The sequence below is a fragment of the Berghia stephanieae genome, chromosome 4 (assembly GCF_034508935.2).
Source record: "Berghia stephanieae isolate SIO BIC M18660-M18661 chromosome 4, UCSD_Bste_1.3, whole genome shotgun sequence".
Classification (NCBI taxonomy): Eukaryota; Metazoa; Mollusca; class Gastropoda; order Nudibranchia; family Aeolidiidae; genus Berghia; species Berghia stephanieae.
In genome coordinates, this window is record NC_088363.1 from 90,094,715 (window position 1) to 90,118,139 (window position 23,425).

The window sequence follows — 23,425 nt, forward strand, 5'->3', positions numbered from 1 at the left end:
TTTTGGACAAAAATGAGAATAACAGTTTCAATAAAAACCATATTAAAAACTTTTAAAAAACAACCCCAAAAAGCAAAACAAAACGTTTGAGCTCAAAAGCTTCTTTTGCCAAAGTAGATGTGATTTATGTTATTTTTTGGATTAAGTAGATGAGATTTATGTTATTTTTTGGATTAAGTAGATGTGATTTATGTTATTTTTTGGACTAAGTAGATGAGATTTATGTTATTTTTTGGATTAAGTAGATGAGATTTATGTTATTTTTTGGATTAAGTAGATGAGATTTATGTTATTTTTTGGATTAAGTAGATGAGATTTATGTTATTTTTTGGACTAAGTAGATGAGATTTATGTTATTTTTTGGATTAAGTAGATGAGATTTATGTTATTTTTTGGATTAAGTAGATGAGATTTATGTTATTTTTTGGATTAAGTAGATGAGATTTATGTTATTTTTTGGATTAAGTAGATGAGATTTATGTTATTTTTTGGACTAAGTAGATGAGATTTATGTTATTTTTTGGATTAAGTAGATGAGATTTATGTTATTTTTTGGACTAAGTAGATGAGATTTATGTTATTTTTTGGATTAAGTAGATGAGATTTATGTTATTTTTTGGATTAAGTAGATGAGATTTATGTTATTTTTTGGATTAAGTAGATGAGATTTATGTTATTTTTTGGATTAAGTAGATGAGATTTATGTTATTTTTGGATTAAGTAGATGAGATTTATGTTATTTTTTGGATTAAGTAGATGAGATTTATGTTATTTTTTGGACTAAGTAGATGAGATTTATGTTATTTTTTGGATTAAGTAGATGAGATTTATGTTATTTTTTGGATTAAGTAGATGAGATTTATGTTATTTTTTGGACTAAGTAAAGTTTTTCAACTTACATCAGCATTATCTAAGTTCTTAACAAAATTTTTAATCACTTTCACTTGAAAATATCGTTATACAGGGTGTCAAGGGAAATCCAGCCTTAAAATTTCCTACCTAGTAATGAAATTTCCTCCCAGGAATATTGTCAATCCGTTACATCCCCTCTGTGTTTAGCCGTAGCCATCGTTAATTTGTAGCCTGACACTGACCAAATAATGGCGTCAAAATGCCAGTCTTTTTGGATTTCAGTGTCAGGCTATAACTTAACGATGGCTACGGTTTAGCACACTTAAAAAAGACATATCTACTTCAAATAAGTCTTAAATAAATACAATCCAAATCTTCAAGTAAAAGATAACAAGTCAAGGCACTACTACTATAATACCTGCATGTCTATCCACAGCTGCTGTCAAAAACTGGGGTTTAGTCTCATGATTAAATGAACAGTCGTAATCCAGCATCAGTTGACTTCAGTTCCTCACAAGAATGGGAACTGGCTACTAATATTTATAATACTACTCTATTGTTAATCAAAAATTGTAGAAATAATTATGTACACTAAAACAGAACAATAATAATGTCAAATATTTACACTAAAAAAAAAAAACGAACTTTTTTATATAGCGCAATATCCACTAGAAGTGCTCAAAGCGCTTTACAAGGGGTCCCAGGCCAACAGCAACATTTAACATTTAGGACAGGACATGACGCCTGTTAGGCGATATTGCATTTTTTTCAGACAGAGACAACGCTATAAAAGGCCAGGTACTCATTTTTCACCTGAGTACGGTGAGAGAATGTGAGTAAAGAGCCTTCTCCAAGGACTCAACTATGCGCTTTTTAAGTAAGAAATTCCAAATTTTTCTCATTTTAAATGAAATTTCATTCTCGGCGTCATTATTGTAATTATTTCGGACATTTCCGGTCAAGTATGAAATTTCCGTACCTGCCTACTTTTATGGACCGTCCGTAATTGTTACGGAAATTAGGTTACAATTTCGGACAAATGGAAATGGAAGAACTATTACGGATTTTGATTTCACAGAAATTTGGTCGTGGTGTTGGAGAATTTTTATTTTATTTCCTTTTAAGTTCCTGCAGTTATCAAAGAAAGAAAAAAATGTTCCCTTTAAAGTTCTAAAGGCTACTGCTCAGTTCATACTCATGATAGCTTAGTCGATTGCCAGCTCGTAATGGTGGAGGTCAACAACATTTATTTTACGTATAGAAGGTTGTAGATACTCCGTATTTTTTAATATTTTTTTTTGTCGTTGTTGTTGTTGTTGTTAATTGGTGGAGTATTACTAAAATCGTACCATTTATTACTGATGAATTTTGTTGGCTACTGATTTTGAAATGTTCAAGTAGACAGGTATGAATTTCCGATATCCCGACTTTCCTGGACACACTGTTATCAAAATGGAAATTAACCAAAACAATCTTGCAAATGACCCCCCCCCCCCCCCCCCCCCCCCCCCCCCCGCCCCCAAATAAAAAAGTCTTAATATTCATTTTTATATCCACCTCCATTCCACCAAGGTTTCTACATCGTAGTGTTGTGTGTAAGCTGCTTACTTATGTCAAGGCTCCAGCCCTCAACTCACCCACCCCAGCTGTTCAGACCGGACACCAATTTGCAAAGATTACTCGACCTTAAAGCCAACTTCAGTATTATCGATGCCTTGCACTGCGACAGGTGCTCTGGGCTGTACAAAGTAGGTTATAGCATACATGCCGTATCTTACAAATTTCATGGCCAAATACGAAATTTTATGGAAAATTACGAATTTTTAATTCTTAGTAATACTTAAATGATAATAAAAAATAATAATAATAATGATAAGAAGAAGAAGAAGAGCAACAACTACTACTACTACTACTACTACTACTGCTACTACTACTACTACTACTACTACTACTACTACTACTATTACTACTATTACTACTACTACTACTACTATTACTACTGCTATACTAATGATGATAATATTGTGGTTGTTCATACACAATTTCAGAAATTACGAATTTTCTTGTCAAATTAGTAAAAATTGACATTAAAATTACTAAATTTGAAGTTTTCAATTTGGCAAGTGTGGTTATAGGATCTTTCATTGATAATTAGAGTGTCGTTAGAAAGGCTGGCAATCACTTTGACTCTTGTTTTCAAATTTTACTTTATGCATATAAAATACTTGACAACATCAGGATTTTGTTCTGTTTGTCAAATTTTTATTGAATTGTTGAAGAGTTTTAGTCAATATTATAAGATTCAAGATTGACATGAGGATATCCCATAAAAATGTTCTTTGATTTTAAAAATGTAATTAAATGATTTATTAAAAAAGTGTTTGGTGTTTTTTCAGCTTCTCATCTAAAACTTGTATAAAAGATTTTATAGTTTGACTCAAATTACTTGTAAATCATTTATCTCAATAACTATATGTTACAGTGAATGACATAATCAGTCGGAAGGTGAAAAGGTTTGAACTGAGATATTGCCAAGTTTAGTTAGAAAGTCAATTTTTAAAATCAAAAATGAGTTCTTGTCATAAATGATTAAATCAACTCTTTTTGTACATCTTCAGGAAATATCAAAGCTTAATTTCACTTCTAAATATTTTTTTTACAGCCAATCAAGTTGAAAAAGTATGAAATTTGAGAAAAGTTGCTGAATACCTTTCCCATACATCTGACCATAACATCATGAAAAATCAAAATCACCCGATTTACTTCAAATAAAGATTAAAATGCTCTGGGGAGCATATTCTTCCAGAAAATGTAAAAAAAGCAAATACAAAATGTTCACCTTCCGACTGATAATGTCATGCACTGACACATATTACAACACAGTAAGTTACGTTTATCAACTTTATCTGGTGTCTGATGTTTGTTTTTTTTTCTGCTCCTAGGTGAAGCCCTCCCCTACTCACATGTCCAGTCATGAAAGCCCACTACCAACATCCAAACGAGCTCTATCCCCACCGATACCACAACCACGGTTGCCATCATCATCATCATCATCATCATCATCATCATCATCAGTATCATCTACAACAAACAGTTCATCGATTTCAAATTCCAAGCACTCAATTTGGAGTATGGGAATGAAAGCGCTCGCCCTTGGGTTTTCCCACCTCTTGCATCCGTCCCAATCAACAAAGCATGATAACTTAGAACAAAATCATCTAAACAAGGCACGCAACTCTGAAGAAGGTCTTGATACTGAAGCTGTGCCCAGTCTTTCTGTTTCACACAGTAAGGGAACAACTGAGAGCAAGGTGGATAACGGCAGTGAAGAACAAATCGGAGATCACATAAGTGCTGAAAAAAGGATTGATAAAAAATTCGATAAAAGCAAAAGTAATGACGGTAAGATATATTTGGGATCTCTTGATGAATTATATGACATGTCTGTTTTAGGAAGTCGTTCTCGTTGTTATTCAAGGTCGATTTTTTTGTTTTTTTTAAAAATATACTTATTGTGAACCATAAATTGAATATAATTTTGAGACAGAATTCCATTTTGCCCACTCTTTTTTAAACCATTCCTGCTGTTCTTTCAGTGACAGACTCAATTTTTGCATCATTTGTCTGTCTGAGTTAATTCAAAGAATCTCACGAAAAATATATCTTTTTATAGTTTGTTAAAATTATTTGATATTGTTTTTTTTTTTGGAGTAAAACTTTTCGCAACTGGATTTTGTCGTAGCCTCCTCTCTCATGTCTTAACGATGGCAAGAACTCGATGTAGCCACAAGTAGGGTCTTCCAATATATCTTTTTCTTTTACAATAGGATTTTATTTTCTGATCCTATGTCATACAGGCATTTTTTTCCTTTCTTTGTAGTGGAACATTATAAAAATGTTCTTAACATTAAGGATATGACACATTTTTCTTTTATCAGATGGAATTCCAACACCTTTCCAAGAAACTTTCCCGTTCAGTCCAAAATCTCTCAATGAAAACTTTAACGTGTGTAAGGAACAAAGTTGTAACAATCTGAAGGATAGGCCCCTCATGGAATCGGGTGCCACCGTGTATGTGGTGTTTGGTATCAAAGGCCTTCGAAGGCCAGAAGATGATATGGGACACGTCATGGATTCTTTCAAGGTCAGTTTTACTCTCTGCTTTAAAAAACAAAAAAAAACATTTCAAACATTTAAAAACCTATTTTAAAGATTTTAAAAATAAAGGCTTCATGGCTATATGGTCGAGTTGTATGACACTCGCCTTGCTCGGCGTATAGTTAAGTCCTTGGAAATGGCTCTTTATTCATATTCTCTCACCATACTCAAGTGTAAAATGAGTTCCTGGCCGTTAACAGCATTGTCTCTGTCCGAAAAATTGTAATATTGCTTAACAGGCGTCATGTCATGTCATGTCCTACATGTTTAGTGTTGCTGTTGGTCAGGGACCTCTTGTAAAGTGCTTTGAGCATGTTTAGTGGATATTTAGCCCTAATTTTTTTTTTCTCCTTTTCTAGGGCTCAGCTGTGTTTGATCCAAATTTTGCCAAGGCTTTTGATTTCAACTTCCTATTTAAAGGCCCATCAAAGGGGTCATTTGATGCTTCGTCACCACCTATCAACTTGGAGCGTTTACGGGAGTTGTGTCGTGTCTGTCACTATTTGTCCAACCAAACAGATTTGATCAAGGATGGAAGTGCTCAGTGTTTGCCTTCACGTAAGTTAATTTTTTTAATATTCGGCAAAAGTTTGTGTTGCACACAAATCAGTACAATGATGTGCATATTACTCTTAAATTTGCCCATCATCAAATTTAGCGCTAAATTATCGTTTTTTACAGGATTGTACGCATTTTTTCAAAATCGGACTCATTTTGGACTGACTCCATTGTACACATTTTCATTGGCCAGGGTTGGCAGCACTGATATAGGTTAACATTGATACTCTTTGTAATAATAAATCGTGAATTAATCATATCATGTACGAGTATCAAACGTTGTCAGTAATGCTAGTAAAATCAATTTCAGCCTTTTGTCAAGTTCATGATTTTAGTGCTTTTCTTTTTAAACGATTGTCTGGTTATTGAACAGCCATGTTCTGAAATATATTAACTTATTCTGTATGTGAGTCTAATTGCACTTTCTTTAAATCTACTTTGCTTTAACTTACCAGCAACAATATCAACAAACAACGGTAAATGTACATATGCTAAGTTTACTTTTGCTTGAAATAAATCATATCTGTTGCATATTACCTTCTGAACAGGGCATCTGCCTTTCATGGAGTGCTTTCAGCATGGTCTAATATGATACTCAGCTACCCAATCACTGCTAGGTAATCAGGTAGAGAGAAAAATACACCAAAAAAAAAAAGGTTCGTGTCCAATTAGTAATGAGGTGCTCTCCCCATTAAGCTGGATGGTTTCCCTCTTCCTTTATGTCTAATCTTCAATAATGTCTTTTATGATTCCAACAGATTTTTACCAGCTGAATGAGTTGCTTTTGAGATTAGAGGAATGCCGAGACCTGCCCCAGTCTTTGTCAATCTACCATCATCAGGCCCCTGCCCATGCGGAGGGAGGGATGGACTCCAACAACAGATTGATATGGCTAGCTTTTGCCTTTGAATCTGTGAGTCGTGTGTCTTTTATTTTCCTCATAGTCATTGTAATTGTCTGTTGTTGTAATCGTACTTTCCCATCAACTTGCCCTTTAACTTCCTCTTTTTATTTTCTCCATCATCTATTTATTATATTACCCTTTCTCAGAGATGCCAAATTGGGTGGGGATCCTGACCTCCCATAGCGGGCAGGGAGGTACACACTGTGTCTTCTATCCCATTATATCTGTTTTCCAACATGCTTTCTGTCTTTGTCTTGGAATGAGATTACTTGGTTTTGTCCTGGTCCTGGCCAAATGCCCTGGCTGAGAGGAAAACAGTCGAATGTATAGTTAGTTTTGGGAGATGATATTTTTTTCATTGTAAATCATCTCTCTGTTATGCACTGTATTATGCCTTCTTTATATTATAAATTATGATTTGTAAAACATTTGAGTGTGTTCCTCTTAGCGGGACCTGTGCTTGTGTCTGGATGAGACTTTTAGGTAATCTCAAACTAAGTACTTTGATAGAGTGCTTTTGGAATCTACGTCTTGTTTCCTATTTGAACCAATTCCCCTTTGTCTTCCCTTTTCTTGGATGCTTTATTGTAATTCTAGAACTTTTTACTATCCCATTTTCTTCCTTTTTACTGGCGCTGATATGACCTTAATGTGTTGCAAGCGCCGTAAAACCCTTAAAAACAAAAAACAAAACAGAGATGCCAAAACTACGGTTTCACCTGGAAAAAAATCCGGTCTGGAGCAAAAAAATTGCAGGTTATGGGCTTCTGTCAAATCCTGGTGAGGTCATATATTGTTTCAAGCATAGCCATCACCACCCTTCTCCCCCCCCCCCCCCCCCCCCCTCCCCCATGATAAGTAAATACAATGCCAAATGGCATCCCTATTCCCTTTCCTTGTATACAGAAAATCCTCTTTCATCATTGAAATTCCTCTGAGTGGAGTCTGAAATTCATTTGAGCCGGATTTTAAGTTGGCATCTCTGCACTCTACTCCAGACACCTTCTGGTCCACGTCCCTGAAACTCTTTTTGTATCTGCCTTAGAAATTATTATTATCAAATTATTGATCACAGATCATATCAAATGATATATATAATTATATCATATCAATATATATAATCATATCATATCATATATATAATCATATCAATATATATATAATCATATATATCATATTAATTCATATCATATATATATCATATCATATCATATATATATCATATCATAATATATATAATCATATCATATCATATATATAATCATATCAAATAATATATATAATCATATCATATCTATATATATAATCATATAAATATCATATATATAATCATATCATATCATATATCTACTATTATTATCATATCTTCAATATATATCATATCATATAAAATCATATATATATAATCATATCAATATATATAATATATCATATCATATCATAATATATAATCATATCATATCATATATATAATCATATCATATCATATATATAATCATATCATATCATATATATAATCATATCATATCATATATATAATCATATCATATCATATATATAATCATATCATATCATATAAATATCATATCATATATATATCATAAATCAAATAATATATATAAATCATATCATATCATATATATAATCATATCATATCATATATATAATCATATCATATCATATATATAATCATATCAATAATATATATAATCATATCATATCATATATATAATCATATCATATCATATATATAATCATATCAAATGATATATATAATTATATCATATCAATATATATAATCATATCATATCATATATATAAATATCATATCATATCATATATATAATCATATCAAATAATATATATAATCATATCATATCATATATATAATCATATCATATATATATATATCATATCAAAATCATATATATAATCATATCATATCATATATATAATCATATCAATATATATATAATCATATCATATCATATATATAATCATATCATAATATATATATAATCATATCATATCATATATATAATCATATCATATCATATATATAATCATATCAATATATATATATAATCATAATCATATCATATATATAATCATATCATATCATATATAATCATATCATACATATATATAATCATATCATATCATATATATAATCATATCATATCATATATATAATCATATCATATCATATAATATTTAATCATATCAATCATATATATAATCATATCATATCATATATATAATCATATCATATCATATATATAATCATATCAAATAATATATATAATCATATCATATCATATATATAATCATATCAAATAATATATATAATCATATCAAATAATATATATCTTCTTCTTCTTCGTTCCCGTCACGTCACATGGTCAGTCCGGTCTGGTGAATGAAGCCCACAGTGGTCCTGAGGTCGTCCTCACTGCCGTACAGCTTCTTTGAGTATGGGGTTGGGTCAGGCCAGAAGTTCCTTCTCAATTGGTTGTACTTTGGACATTCCATTAGGACATGATGTCCATTTTCATTTTCAAGTCCGCAGTCACATTGTCCAGAGGCACCTGCTCTGGACATCCTCCACATATGTTCCTTTAACTGGTTGTGTCCAGTTCTCAGTCTGAAGATGATGACCTGTTCCTTTCTGTCGAGCACCTTGATTGGGTCATTCATGTTGTATTCTGGGTGCTTCTCTCTCCATCTCTGAGACTGGATAAATTTGGCCATTTTGTTAATTTCTCCTGTTGAGTACATTGGGGAGGGTTGCTGCATGCGACTGCCTGCCTTTGCCAGTTGGTCAGCGATCTGATTTCCAAGTATCCCACAGTGTCCTGGAATCCACTGCAGTACCATGTTGGTAAACTTGCTTAGCTTCATGAGGTCTTCCACCAAGGCGTCTATATCATCCGCAAAGGACATCATTATATCCTCCAGAATTTTCTTAGCATCTGTTAAAATCACTATGTGTCTTGGTTTTTCATTTTCTGAGAGGATTTGCTTAACAGCTTCATGGATTGCATCTGTCTCTGACTTGTAGATTGAAGTGCGAGTACCAGTCGGTTTGCTGATCTCCTTTTGTTGACCATTTGTGTACTCGATGTGCACTCCCAGGCCCCCGCATGTGTGTTCTTTATTGCATGAACCATCGGTATAGATTCTTGTCCATTTTTTTTCAGGGTAGTTTTGATCTATGCACTTCTGTACAGACTTCTTGATTTCTTCGCCGTATTTTTGTTTTGTTGAAATGTCACCAACGGAAGTCTTGATTTTCAAGTGATTTTGCCTTTTCCAAATTGGTACTCTGATATTTGCTTTGCATTTTTGGGTCATTATTCCGTCAAGTTCGTGATCTTTTTCAATTTGCTGGGCTCTTTCAATAAAGTGGGATCTTTTCAGCCGCCTATTTTTCTTTTGTTGCGCTCTAGCGTGAAGAGGCTGATCTGTCATTGTTTTCACGTCTGTGTATTGTTTCAAAATTTTTGATTCCCTTCTTTCTGATAGAGATGTAAGTCCTGTTATGGTTTCCATTGCATGAATCGGTGTCGATTTCATTCCTCCACTTATTATCCTCATGTTGCTGTTTTGCACTTTGTCCAGTTTTTCCATTTGAGTTTTGGAGCAGTTTCCCCATGCAGATATCCCGTATTCTAGCGCTGGTCTCACATATCCTGTGTAAGTTTGTTTCAGTATATCGGAGCTAGTTCCCAAGTTGTTCCAGCTAGTTTTTTCAAGAGTTGTGTTCGCTTTACCCCAACTTTCTGACTGTTGCTGATTTGATTTTTCCATGTTAGTCTTGGGTCAAAATGGACTCCTAGGTATTTTGGTGCGTCATCTTTTTCTAATTCATGGTCTTCAATACGTAGCTTTGCTTTTTCGTCTTTTGGGGAGAGGCTAAATATTGTGAACTTTGTCTTCACTGCATTTATTTTCATCGCCCAGTTGTCAGTCCATTCTTTGATATTATCCAGTGTGATTTGCATCCTGTGTTGTGCCTTGATTAAATTTTGGTCAGAGCTAATCAGAGCTAGGTCATCTGCGTACATCGACATTTTCACTCCTCGACATAGTGTTTCTCTTATATCATTTACATAGAGAAGAAATAGTGTAGGTGATAGTACTCCACCTTGTGGGACTCCATGTTTTAGTTTTGCTTCTCTACTTTTGTGACCTTGTGTTGTTACTCTTGCCTTTCTTGTTTTTAGGTAGTTTTGTATCCAGTTGAGCATGTTATGGGATACTTTTGATTTTTGTAGTTTATATACCAGACCTTTTTTCCACACTTTGTCGAATGCTTTTTCAAAGTCCACCCATACCACAATTTGTTTCTTTCCATCCTGAAACGAGTCTTCTATTTCTTGGGATATGTAGGTTACTTGATTTTCAGTACTCCTGTGTCTTCTGAAACCAGCTTGTTCATTTATAAGCACATTATAGTTTTCAAGATACCACATCAGTCTGGAGTTGATAATTCTTTCTATCAGCTTGCACATGCAGCTTGTAAGACTTATAGGTCGGTAATTTGCGGCTTCATTTGCTTGTTTTCCTTCTTTCTTAATTGGGACAATAAAAGCCTTTTTCCATATATCTGGTATTTTACCAGTTTTCCAAGTGCTGTTGTAGAGTTGTAATAGCTTCTTTTTCGCTGTCTTTCCAAGATGGATAAGCATCTCATTTGTTACTTCGTCTGGGCCTGGCGATTTCTTTGTTTTTAACACTTTGAGAGAGCTTTCTAGTTCTTCCATAGTTAGCTTCTTTGTCATTACTTCATCTATGGCTTCCTTGAGTTCCTTTTTTTGTTTTCTGCATTCTTTTCTAACCCTTTCCTTCAGTTCTTTTTCTATTGTGTTGTCACTAATTTTTTTGAACTGCTCCATGAATATGTCTGCAGCTTGTTGTGGACTGACAAGTTCTCCTTCTTTTTCCAAAGCGGGAGGGGCGTAGTGATTCGGTTCTCTATTTAGGGCTTTTGTAAGTTTCCAAAGTTTATTTCCATCTTTTTCGAAGTTAAGGCTATGCGTTTTTTCTTTCCATGCCATTTTGGATGTCGTTGCCATTTCTTTTTTAAAGGTAGCTTCTGCCTCTTTATATGCTGCAATATTGTCATCACAGGGGTCTGCTTCAGCCTTTTCTCTTGTTTCCGATACTTCATTACTTAACTGATTAAGATTGTCTGTCCAGAGTGGTATATAATTTTTTCTTGCTCCCCTTGGGATACTTTCTTTTGCTGCTTTTAGGATGGCCTTTGTCAGTTCTTTTGCACTTTTGTTGACATTCTTGGTTTTACAGTTTATGTTTTTGCAGTGGCTGTCTGTAAGTTGTTCAAAGCTTTCCCATTTTGCTCTTTTGTAGTTCCATCTTGGGATAGTTTGTGTTTTGTTTTCATTTTGATGATAGAGGTTTGTGATGATTGGCCTATGGTCGCTACACCCAGTTGGGGCTGTACTGTTCTATTTATCGTCTTTGCTATATCATCTGTGGCAAACGTAAGATCTGGGGTAGATGTGGTTTTCCACGCTCTTGAGAAATATGTGTCCTCATCTTCATCATCATACAATAGTTGAAGTTTTGTTTCAATTTGCCAGTTTTCTACTGTTTCACCACGTTTGTCCATATCTCCATATCCCCAGCTTTGAGAGTGACTGTTAAAGTCCCCTAGTACCAGACATCTTTCTTCCTGGATTTTTATCTTGTCTAAATGAAGCTCTTTGTTTGGTGGGCAATAGCAGTTAAAAATCAGGAGTTCTTTCTTTCCGATACATACTTTAATTTGCTGTATTTCTGATTGCTCTTGTGTATCAATTTTTATGCCTGTGGTGGGGTAGTCGTTTTTTACTAATGTCATCACGCCTCCTTTGTGATCCTTTCTATCATGCCTTATTACCTGGTACCCTCTGATGGCAAATCTCATGTTGTCCGTGAGGTGAGTTTCTTGAATGCAGGCAATTTTGATGTCCTGCTCTTTGAGTCTCTTTTCAAGGGCTATTTTCTTCTTCGCAACGCCCTCAGCATTCCATTGGAGGATTTTAATTGTGTTTGGTGTTCCAGTCGCATGTAACCTTGATCCTCCTCCCCTGGTTCCGCAAGATGAAGTCAAGGTACCACCAGATCGTTTGGGTGGGCCATTGAGGCCCGGCACTAGGCCCGTCCGGCGGGATTCCACGGGCTTCGCACCACATCGGATTTGATTATTGTGACGTGTCATATTGGGATTTAAGCATGCAGTGGCAGTTTCCAGTTTCCTGAGATATTTGCGCCTTCCGGCCCCGCTGCTCTGTCTTCGGCATGCTGTTTTTCAGGATTTGCTTCCTTAGCCTTTGACCATCCAAGGTCTGTCCACAAGGCAGTGGCGGTTTTGCATCAGAGTGTCCTTCTCCTAGATCGATTGCGGTCCCCTGTTAACAAACTCGATCTGTCCGGGTTTTTGTTCGGAGTGTCCTTCTCTTAGATGGATTGCGGTCCCCGTATACGAACTCCATCTGTCCAGGTTTTTGCTCAGAGTGTCCTTCTCTTAGATGGATGTCGGTCCCCCGATGACGAGCTCCATCTACCCGTGGTCAGATGGTCTAAGTTGGGAATCCGGGAGGATGTCCTGTAGAGAGTCAGTCCCTTTTCACCCCTCCCCCACGTCGTGGACAACACCCACACCCAAGGGTGTGGACTAGGGGAAGCTGAACTCGACGGTTGATTTCCTCCCTTCTTCCTTCCTTGTTGACGATGCTGACCGTTGTAGATCATTCTTGGTCTGGCCTCTCACTTACGATCATCGAGACACGCAAGCCCTCCGACCGCGACAAGGTCATATGATCCATCGGAGAGAAATAATATATATAATCATATCAAATAATATATATAATCATATCATATCATATATATAATCATATCATATCATATATATAATCATATCAAATAATATATATAATCATATCATATATTTAATTTTAAATGTCAACACGAGATGGACATTTTGATAATATGTGCTCTCTCCGTTTCAGCGGGTTAGATAAATTTTAAGTCAAAGTACATTGTTCTTACTATGGCCTGGTTTTCTCTACTCTGCCCTTCTTTCCCTTTGCCAGACAACCCAGCAAGGCCAGGCTTACTTTCAAGCCTACAAAGAATACCAACGATGGGAGTCCTTGGTAAACCACATCAAATCTCACCTCTTGGAACCAAACTCTCCTTTACAGACTGTCTTTCAAACTTCAGAATTTTGGACAAAAGTAAGGCCGTGAAGAAAATTACAAACTGTTTTGACATGTGGCATAGCCGTCTTCAACCAAAAGTTAACAAAGATTACTAATTAAAATAATGAAAAATAAAGAATAACAACAATAAAAGGAAACGTCAAAATATTTTTTTTTTCTGTCTGTGAGTTCTGTTGTTGGCTTAAAATGTCTTGGACTGAAATGCTGATTTAAAAAGAATTGTTTTCTTTTAAAACAGATATATTCACTTTTTTCCCCCACACTTTTAGATTACAAAGCCTCAAGCAGCCTATTATTTACTTTGATCATGGTAGAGATATACTTCTAATATTTATGTTGAATCAGTTTGTTCAAATTTATATCGGTATTACAGGTTAAATGTAAATCCGTGAGTTATTGCACGGATCTTATAGTTTTTAGGAGTAGTTTTTACTGAAATAAGACACAGAAACGAGGCAAATAGGGGTATAATTTTTCAATTTTCTCCCTTATTTATAATGTTGATGTCTTCATTTTTTTCCTCAAGTAGTTTTCACTCATGGTACAATCGAGACTGATGAAGAAGCCCCACAAGACTATCAATAATGTACTTTAATATTTTTTATGTGCGACATCAAGGTTTATATGAGAAAGAAGAGAAGAGAAATGCAAATTACTTCAATTATTCATCATTGAAGTTTCAATTTCTATGTTTTTCTATTTTATCCAGTATAAGTATCCCTGTTGAAATGATATCTTAAAAATACTTATCTCGTAAAAGTTTGCAACCGCCCACCACGCATAAAAAATACAAAACAGAAATACATATAAACTAATGGTAAAAATATGTAAGTTATATTTTTCACCATAATGTATATCCCACACAAGCAAAGGTCTTGATGAATATTTTGAGTTTTGTTATTTAAAAAAAAATTATATGCTTTATTTTTATTTACTTATCTCTAGAAGTTTTTTGTTGTTGTTGTCTTTTGCACAGGTAATAGAGTTATAAGAAAGAAACAAACAAAACACTAGTTGAAAACGTTTTACATTGTTCTTTTTAACAAAATTAATGGGTTGGCGATTATGTTGAGATATTCACCCATTTAATTTACATTATATTTACTTGTTTTTTCTTTTTTCTTTTTTTTTTTGCTTCAGGTGATGATGGAGGTGGTTGCTGTCAACAGTGCCATCTACGGCCTTGTGTTGTCAATGCTGATCTGTGTCGTGGCAGTGGCTGTGTTCACAGGACATATTGTGCTTTTACTTATCGTCACTGTCACTATTTTAGGCAAGTGAAAATGTGTTCATTGGGGTAATGAATGAATTGTTCACAACTACTGCTACTTCTTCTTCTTCTTTTTTTTTTTCTTCTTCTTCTTCCTCTTCTTCTTCTTCTTCTTCTTCTTCTTCTTCTTCTTCGTCGTCATCTTTTTTTTCTTCTTCGTCTACTTCCTCTTCATTCTTCTTCTTTGTCTTCTTCTTCTTCTTCTTCTTCTTCTTCTTCTTCTTCTTCTTCTTCTTCTTCTTCCTCCTGGGTGGGGATCCTGACCTCCCATAGTGGGCAGGGAGGTACATGCTGTGTCTTCTATCCCCCCATACCCGTTTCCCAATTGTTTCCTGTCATTGTCTTGGAATGAGATTACTTAGTTTTGTCCTGATCCTTGCCGGAGCTCCTTGGCTGGGAGGGAAACAGTCGAATGTATAGTTATAGTTTTTGGGAGATGATATTTTTTTCCTTGTAAATCATCTCTCTGTTATGCATTGTATTATGTTGAGTTTACATATTATATTAAATGATTGGTAAACATTTGAGTGTATTCCTCTTAGATGGGACCTGTGCTTGTGTCTGGATGAGACTTTTAGGTGATCTCAAACTAAGTGCATTGGTGGTCTGCTCTTGGAATCTACATCTGATCCCTATTTGTTCCCAGTTCCCCTATGTCTTACTTTTTCTTGGGTGCTTTTATTGTAATTCTATAACTTTTTACTATCCCATTTTCTTCCTTTTTACTGGCGCTGATATAACCTAAATGTGTTGCAAGCGCCGTAAAACCCTTAAAAACAAAAACAAAAACAAACATTCTTCTTCCTCTTCTTCTTCTTCTTCTTCTTCTTTTTCTTCTTCTTCTTCTTCTTCTTCTTCTTCTTCTTCTTCTTCTTCTTCTTCTTCTTCTTCTTCTTCTTCTTCTTCTTCTTCTTCTTCTTCTTCTTCTTCTTCTTCTTCTTCTTCTTCTTCTTCTTCTTCCCCTTCTTCTTCTTTTTCTTCTTCTTCTTCTTCTTCTTCTTCTTCTTCTTCTTCTTCTTCTTCTTCTTCTTCTTCTTCTTCTTCTTCTTCTTCTTCTTCTATGAATGAAAGTATTGGATATACAATTAGCGGGAAAGAAAAAAAAATGGACGCCCAAAGACGAGAAGATGGTTGGATAGGGCAAGGGCAAAGGACGATATGAAAGAACTGGGTCTGGGGGAAGATGATGCTATGAAACTAGATGCATAGAGTTGTGGCATTCATTATGGCAACCCTGTTAAATGCTGGATAAGCTGAAGGAAGAAGAAATAGTCCAAGTTAAGGACTCATGATTAAGCCCGAGCAGATATTCTAAATAATCATTTGAGTCAATGGGTGATCATATCATCTTAATTTAAGAAAGGTTTGAAAGTTACACGTATATCAATCTGTAAAAAATAGTATTATACTTTTGAGATTTGCCAGTAATTCTGTGCTCGAGATAAAGATTTAACCTTGGCTGCACGGAACAATGTTGATCCCCAACCCATAATTCTACAGATAAAATATCTTGCTTTTTTTCTTTTAACCAAAAAACTTAAAAAATATTCTTGCTCAATTTGCAGTGTTATTGATGCCTGGGTTACTTCATTGATCAAAATTGGCCCTATGTACTAAATGTATTGATTTATTTATTATAAATGATTATATTTATTTCAGACCTGTCGATATTTCTGAATTGAAGGGCAAACACCTAATTGTTTAGTTCTCATTCCTGATTTTCTTAATTTTCAGCTTTTTAAAAAAAAATTTAATTTTCATTAAAAGAAAAAAAATGTCATTGTCATGATGATCTTATCATCATCATTGTCATTGTCATCCAAATTTTATTATCATTGTCATTGTCATCCAAATTTTATTATCATTATCACTGTCATCCAAATTTTATTATCATTGTCATTGTCATCCAAATTTTATTATCGTTGTCATTGTCATCCAAATTTTATTATCATTGTCATTGTCATCCAAATTTTATTATCATTATCAATGTCATCCAAATTTTATTATCATTGTCATTGTCATCCAAATTTTATTATCATTGTCATTATCATCCAAATTTTGAGCCATAATTTTCCAGACTTGTTTCTGAAAAGTCTGCAGGTGTGATCTTAAAATTGTCTAAGTTTGTGTCACGTGGAAATGTGTCAGAAAACATGTATTTGATGTGTCGTTCCTTTGATATTCCAGTCATGATTTGCTGTGTTGTGGGCATATTTTATCTGGCTGGTTGGGAGATGGGGGCAGTGGAAGCTGTGTCACTGTCCATTCTGGTGGGATCTTCAGTGGATTACTGTGTCCATCTGGTCGAAGGTTACATCTTGGCTGGACGACGTATGGACCCAACTCTGTTAAAGACCATGGTAAATCTTCATTTCCTTATAAAATGGGGGGAAGGTGGGTGAGGGGGGGGGGGGGGGGGGGGGGGGAGGGGATATAACTGATCCATCCTCCTGATATCCTGAATTTAATTAAGAAAGTGATTTGTGGTTGACTTAATGTGTGTGTATTACTGGTTTGCACTTTGTGTTACCAGCTTGGGTGCCGGTTTTCCAGTTCATGCGGGAATTCTGGTTTTGCGATATCTCAAAGTCAAATACCTCAGTTTTCAGTGTTTTGGGTAAAATAACCTAATAGCAATCGGTAAAAATTCGGTTGGTTTTAAAATTAAATTAATTTCCTCATTGTGTCAATATGTTTGCTGTGTAATCATTTAATAATGGTATAAAAACGGTGATGAAATAAGAGTAAAGTTTAGGCCGCATTTTCAGTAGAAACATTGTCAGGTTTGGCAAAGTGCCGAGATTTTACTTTCAGGTTTCAGCACTTCTTCCTACTGGCACCCATGGTTACCTTACCGGTTTAAGGTTAAACATTTTTTAAGGTCTGCTCTTGTTATATTTAATATCTTGTCTATTTCCAGATGTGGATAAAATAACATGCAAAATGAAAAAATAAAATGAAACAAAAACGAACAAAATAAAAAGGATTTCTTATTTCCCAAATAGATGATCTTGTTGGAAATGAAATATCTGTTTTCCATTTCTAATAAAACAATTCAATGAATTTGAATTAAGTTTCACTTCACTTAATGTGAAGACATGAGACAATAATTAGGTCTTGCCGTTTCACTTTCTATTGACAATTGAAGCATGCAATGCATATTTCTAGTGACTGCAGTCACTCAGAATTATCTTGATAACAATTCAAGGCCTTATACCCAACTCAAATCTCCTAATTACGTTATCACAAGTCATGACATTTTAATTAATAAATGAAGAATATGTCTGCCTATTTCCACATCCTTATTCATTACACTAAATTATTAAAAAATTTTCCTATAAAAAAATTAGCTTTTATATTCTAAACGTGCTCAACAAAGCGCTTTAGATGGTGTCCCTGGCCAACAGCAACACTTAACATGTAGGACGAGACATTACGCCTGTTAGGCAATAATACAATTTTTTTCGACAGAGACAACGCTGTTGACGGCCATGTACTCATTTTACACCTGAATATGGTAAGAGAATGTGAGTAAAGAGTCTTTTCCAAGTACTCAACTATGCACCGAGCGAGGCTCGAACCCAGGACCTTCCAGTCCGAAAGCGAGTGTCATACCACAAGACCACCTAGCCACATATTTCCTTCCATTTTTTATTCTTGAACAGCCGAAAGCTACTCTACGACGACAGCGGACTTCCCTTTCAGTACGACACATCGGCGTGGCCATAGTCTGTAGTTCCCTCACAACCATCGTGGCTGCTGTACCTCTGACTCAGACATTCATCCAGCCATTCACCAAATTCGGACTCATCTTACTCATCAACACCTCCGTCTCCATGGTTGTAACCTTGACCCTGGCCACGGCACTGCTCGCGACCTTTGCCCCAGCGAGGTATCATGCCAAGTGGAAAGCACACATCTTAGCGTTGGTCCTTGTTTCTGCCATGGTAGGCTTCATCATCCTCACTTTGTACATAGCCCATGTAATGGGTGTCAACATTCCAGGTCCTTCAGGGTCCAATCTCTTTACATAATAACAACAACAAGGTACACAGATTAACCAAATTACTCACCGGATAGTGTTTTGTCTACACTGAGTATAATCTTTGTTTACTTCAAATAACTTCAGTATTTTTTGTTCTATTTCCTTCTCTTTTTAAAGTTTATGTAGATTTGTTTGTGATATACCCTTTTAAGTTTATGTAAGTGTATTTTATTGAAATATTGAATTTTTTAAAAATATTATAAAATATGTAAATAATTTGAAAATTTAGTCAAGATCATGCTAAAATTTCTATCATTTTACACTTTTAGCATAGCATTTATTCCATTTTGATAAGATTTTAATCTTGAAAACTAGTGCACAAATATTTTCCTTTATATAATATTTGTCAGGATAAAAATATTTGGATTGTGCAGTTTGTTTAAATTTATATAAGGGGGACTAAATAGAAAAAAGGTGCATTTACATGAATTATGACGAATTGATTTTTTAAAATAAAAAGTATATCATGTACATGAATTAGGATAAACGGATTTTAAAAAAATAAAGTTTAAACACATTTATTGTGGTAAATAGATTTCTTAATACAGTTATGTACACAAATTAAATTTTTACTCATTTTGTTTTTGAATGTATGGGTCATTTGGTCAGTAAAATAATGAATACATTGTGATGGAATGGAATGAAAGCTTTTCCCCTATTTTATTTTCATTAAATGTGCAAGTTTTTGCGGTGTTTTGATGTAGTATGAGAAAATTTTATGTCTCCTGACACTATTTACATTTTTAAAAATTTCTCTTAATGTAGATGTTTGGGTCTCTTATATGTATATTTTTAAAAGTGAAACACTTTGTGCTCAAAGCATTGATATTAGATAGAAGACATGTACTGTATTATAAAGATTCCACTATATAATTTGAATATAGAACACAAAATTATATAATATATAAAGTATTAAATTTCGTTTTTTAATTAATCTTTTTTTTTTTAATTGATTTTTAAAAAAGGCAATATTGTTGTGATATGAGTTTGATATTTACTTTACAAGATGGCAAGTAAACAAACACTCAGATTGATTTTTAGCCATAAAAGAGGTTTTTGATGACACTTAAATAATAATAATAATGCTGAAAACTTGTATAGCGCTATAACTCCGAGACACCAGACTCTAAGCGCTTAAATTACACTTTTAGTCATAAGTCAGGAGAGGTGACCTACCAACAACTTTGAATTCATCAATTGATTGCATTTTATTCTTGTAGCTTTTTTCTAATAGTTAAGAAAGCAGTTCATTGTTACCGGGGCTGAATTAATCTTTAGACAAATATGTTCATCGCATCTTTGAAAACACTGCAAAATTCATTTGATGGTGTTTCGTCATTAAAATTGATAGAAATGACTTTATATCACTTCCTCATTCCTATGACCAGTTTTTGATTGTTTGGAGTGTATGCAGCGTACAGCTTCACTTCTTTATGCCATTCCTCTACATATCCAAAACCTTTCAACTCTGGAGAATCCAATACGCTTCAACAGTCATGACGTCACTTCCCTCGTAATGACGCATGGTAACTTAATAACTGGCTCTAAACTATCGGAACAATAGCTGACGCCCTTATGAAATATTTCTCCGACGAGCATAAAAGCGTATCCAGAGGGAGAAAAAAACAACATTATAAATCTGATCATGTTTGGACTTTTACACATTCTGATCACAAGACATATATGAAAAATTCTAGCCAGCATGAAGAATAAAAAGTACAGATTTTCTTTGTTTAGAACCACGATCGCTGCCGTTGTTGGGCGACATGACATCAGACTATTGAATCCAATTGATGATTTTAACAACTACCCACATTATAACAGTCCAATAATGAACTTGAATGAACGGTTTCATCACGTTGAGCATTTTCATTGGATAGTTAACCCAGTATCGACATGTTGACATGTTGTGTCATTGGTCGAAGGGCGATAATGACCTAAAATTGTAAACCTGCACATCCTTGAAGTTGAATGGTTTTGGATTGGACCAAGGCCATTGTAACGATAACTGGACTATTTATATGATATTATTAGTGCCCCACTCCCCCCCCCCCCCCCCCCCACCCACTGCCCTTTTGCACTTTATTTCTCAACTAAAGAAAGCTTGTTTATGTGTACCAAATAATACCAATCTGAACACTGCCATACATGCTACAATGTGTTTTGTGAAAATAACATTATTCATAATGTCCTGGTCACTCCAATATTAATTGATCAAACCGTCAAGCCTGAATTATAATATATTCCCGCAAGACAGACAACATATTCACTTTATTATTCGGGAGTCTTGTTAAGACACAATGGATGTAGTGCTTCTTATTCTTCATTTGCATTTGGTGTTTGCAATCTTATTCTTTTTCTATAATTCGTTTAGTAAAATCAATTATAAAATGATGAACATATAAAACGCAATAACTCATGTGAGAATATCATTTAGTATGGACACAAATACTCATCATAGTCATGAAAAGTGATAGAAACGCAACATTTTTCAATGTTTATTTTTTTTTACTTGTTTACATTTATGACTGTAACCTAATTTTTTTTTAATAGACGTTTTGCTCAACTCCGTTGTATTCTGTATTAAGATCAGTCTATCATACTGTCTGTTTATTATAATAGTTTACAGAGGTTTTTTTTTAAGAGAGGTAAAAATGGGCACTTGAATTTTTTAAGGGGGGGTGGGGGAGGGGATGTAAAAGGTTTTGGTGTCAATGCAGAAATGCCATATAGATGTACAAGTATTAACAATGAAATAGAAGTGGAAAATGTTTAATGGTTTGTTTGTTTGTTTTTTTGTTTTTTGTTCTTAAATAAAAATCTTTTCTTTTTGAATCTCAAGTGATTATTTTACTAACAATTCTGATTTATTAGAGGAGGATTTGGCCAATTGGATTTAGACTGAATCTATAGATTTGATATTTTATGATGTGAAATGAGTTCCTTTTTACAGGACTAAATAAATGACTTTAAAAATGCGTTACGGTTGCTATAAAACCCTATAAAAAAAATAAAAATAAAAAGTATTGAAATAAAATGAGTTGACCAATAGTGGAATCAAACGACCAAATCGTGGCGCAATCATGACGCTGTTAGTTTTATCTCTACCCCAAATATGTATGGATTCTGTAGCGCATTGGTCTGGGTATTATTATTATTAGTAGTAGTATTATTATTAGTATTATATATTATTGTTAATATTATTATTATTATTATTATTATTATTATTATTATTATTATTATTATTATTATTGTTATTATTATTATTACTGTTTTTTGCTCCAGTATTCCCCACTTTTTCTCCACATCTGAATAGTATGTGATATCAATTTTTTTTTATACCCATGAAGAATTGTAACAAACACTCTGTTATGAAAAAAGTTGTTGATGTAGAGAGTATGGATGAGACTTAGGGAATCTCAAACTGACTACCTTGAAGGTATGCTCTTGGAATCTAGATCTGTTCCTTATTTGAACCATTCCCCTTTGTCTTACCTGTTTTTCACGTGCTTTTGATTTTTAATCTATAAATATTTTTGACTACATATCACTTTTATTTACCTATCGACTGGCGCTGAATGACATAAATGTGTCACATGCGTACAAAACCCTTAAAAACAAACAGATAAACAACATAACATTTTTGGTCAAGTTGAAAATGAGGGAGATAACAATTGACTGGTAATTCAGCACAGTCGTGAAGGCATTTAATGAAAGCCCTCATCACCTGTAGTTAATGGAGATAAAAATAAATTGAGTAAATCTGACTCATGAATGAACAACACAAAACAAATGACGTTTTATCTTTATCTCCATTTTATTGACTCATTTAGGCACCTCTTGTAATTAGTTTTCCCTGTATTTAAAACGAATTTCATCAGTTTTAGATTTGTTTTTAGTTCTAAATTTTTAATCTCCAAATAAGGGCATTATTAGTTTGTTTTAAAAGGTAACTCTTATTTCCTCTCGATGGAATCTCTTAATTTTATGACATAACGAATGTCTGATACTATTTACACCTTCATATTATAAATAAATATATATTATATTATCTATACACTCATGAATATTTATATATCGTTTGCAATGTGTGGTTATTGTATAAATTTTGTTGAAAAAAATCTGATTTACGATGCAACTCTTATTGGCACCAATTTATATCAAGGGCGTCTAGCTTTAACTGTGCAAGTGCCTTTTTTATGGTAAACTATTATTTTATTTAGCTCATACTATAGTCCAACCCCTCCCCTACTCTTATGACCTTCAGAGACTAACAACAATCCCTTTATTTGGCGGGAATAGTCATGTGATCTAAAGACACATGACAAATAGTATTGCAGAAGCCACACATGTTTTTTTTCTTCATTTTTCTGAATATCATGCTCTTGCACTTGCACGGTTAAAGTCTG

The 23,425-nt window shown here is 34.0% G+C and overlaps 1 protein-coding gene across 2 annotated transcripts in view; it reads left to right on the forward strand.

Moving 5' to 3' along the window:
- LOC144971544 (protein dispatched homolog 3-like) overlaps positions 1-19,522 on the forward strand; it is a 38,932-nt gene extending 19,410 nt beyond the window's left edge. For both annotated transcript variants that reach the window (XM_078912558.1, XM_078912559.1), the window contains exons 10-18: positions 2,425-2,600; positions 3,795-4,254; positions 4,791-4,996; positions 5,370-5,568; positions 6,327-6,481; positions 13,573-13,716; positions 14,842-14,974; positions 17,159-17,331; positions 18,637-19,522. In XM_078912558.1, coding sequence (XP_078768684.1) covers positions 2,425-2,600; positions 3,795-4,254; positions 4,791-4,996; positions 5,370-5,568; positions 6,327-6,481; positions 13,573-13,716; positions 14,842-14,974; positions 17,159-17,331; positions 18,637-19,005 — 2,015 coding nt within the window. In that variant the 3' untranslated portion in view covers positions 19,006-19,522. The remainder of the gene's footprint in view (positions 1-2,424; positions 2,601-3,794; positions 4,255-4,790; positions 4,997-5,369; positions 5,569-6,326; positions 6,482-13,572; positions 13,717-14,841; positions 14,975-17,158; positions 17,332-18,636) is intronic.
- Positions 19,523-23,425: the final 3,903 nt, after the last annotated feature.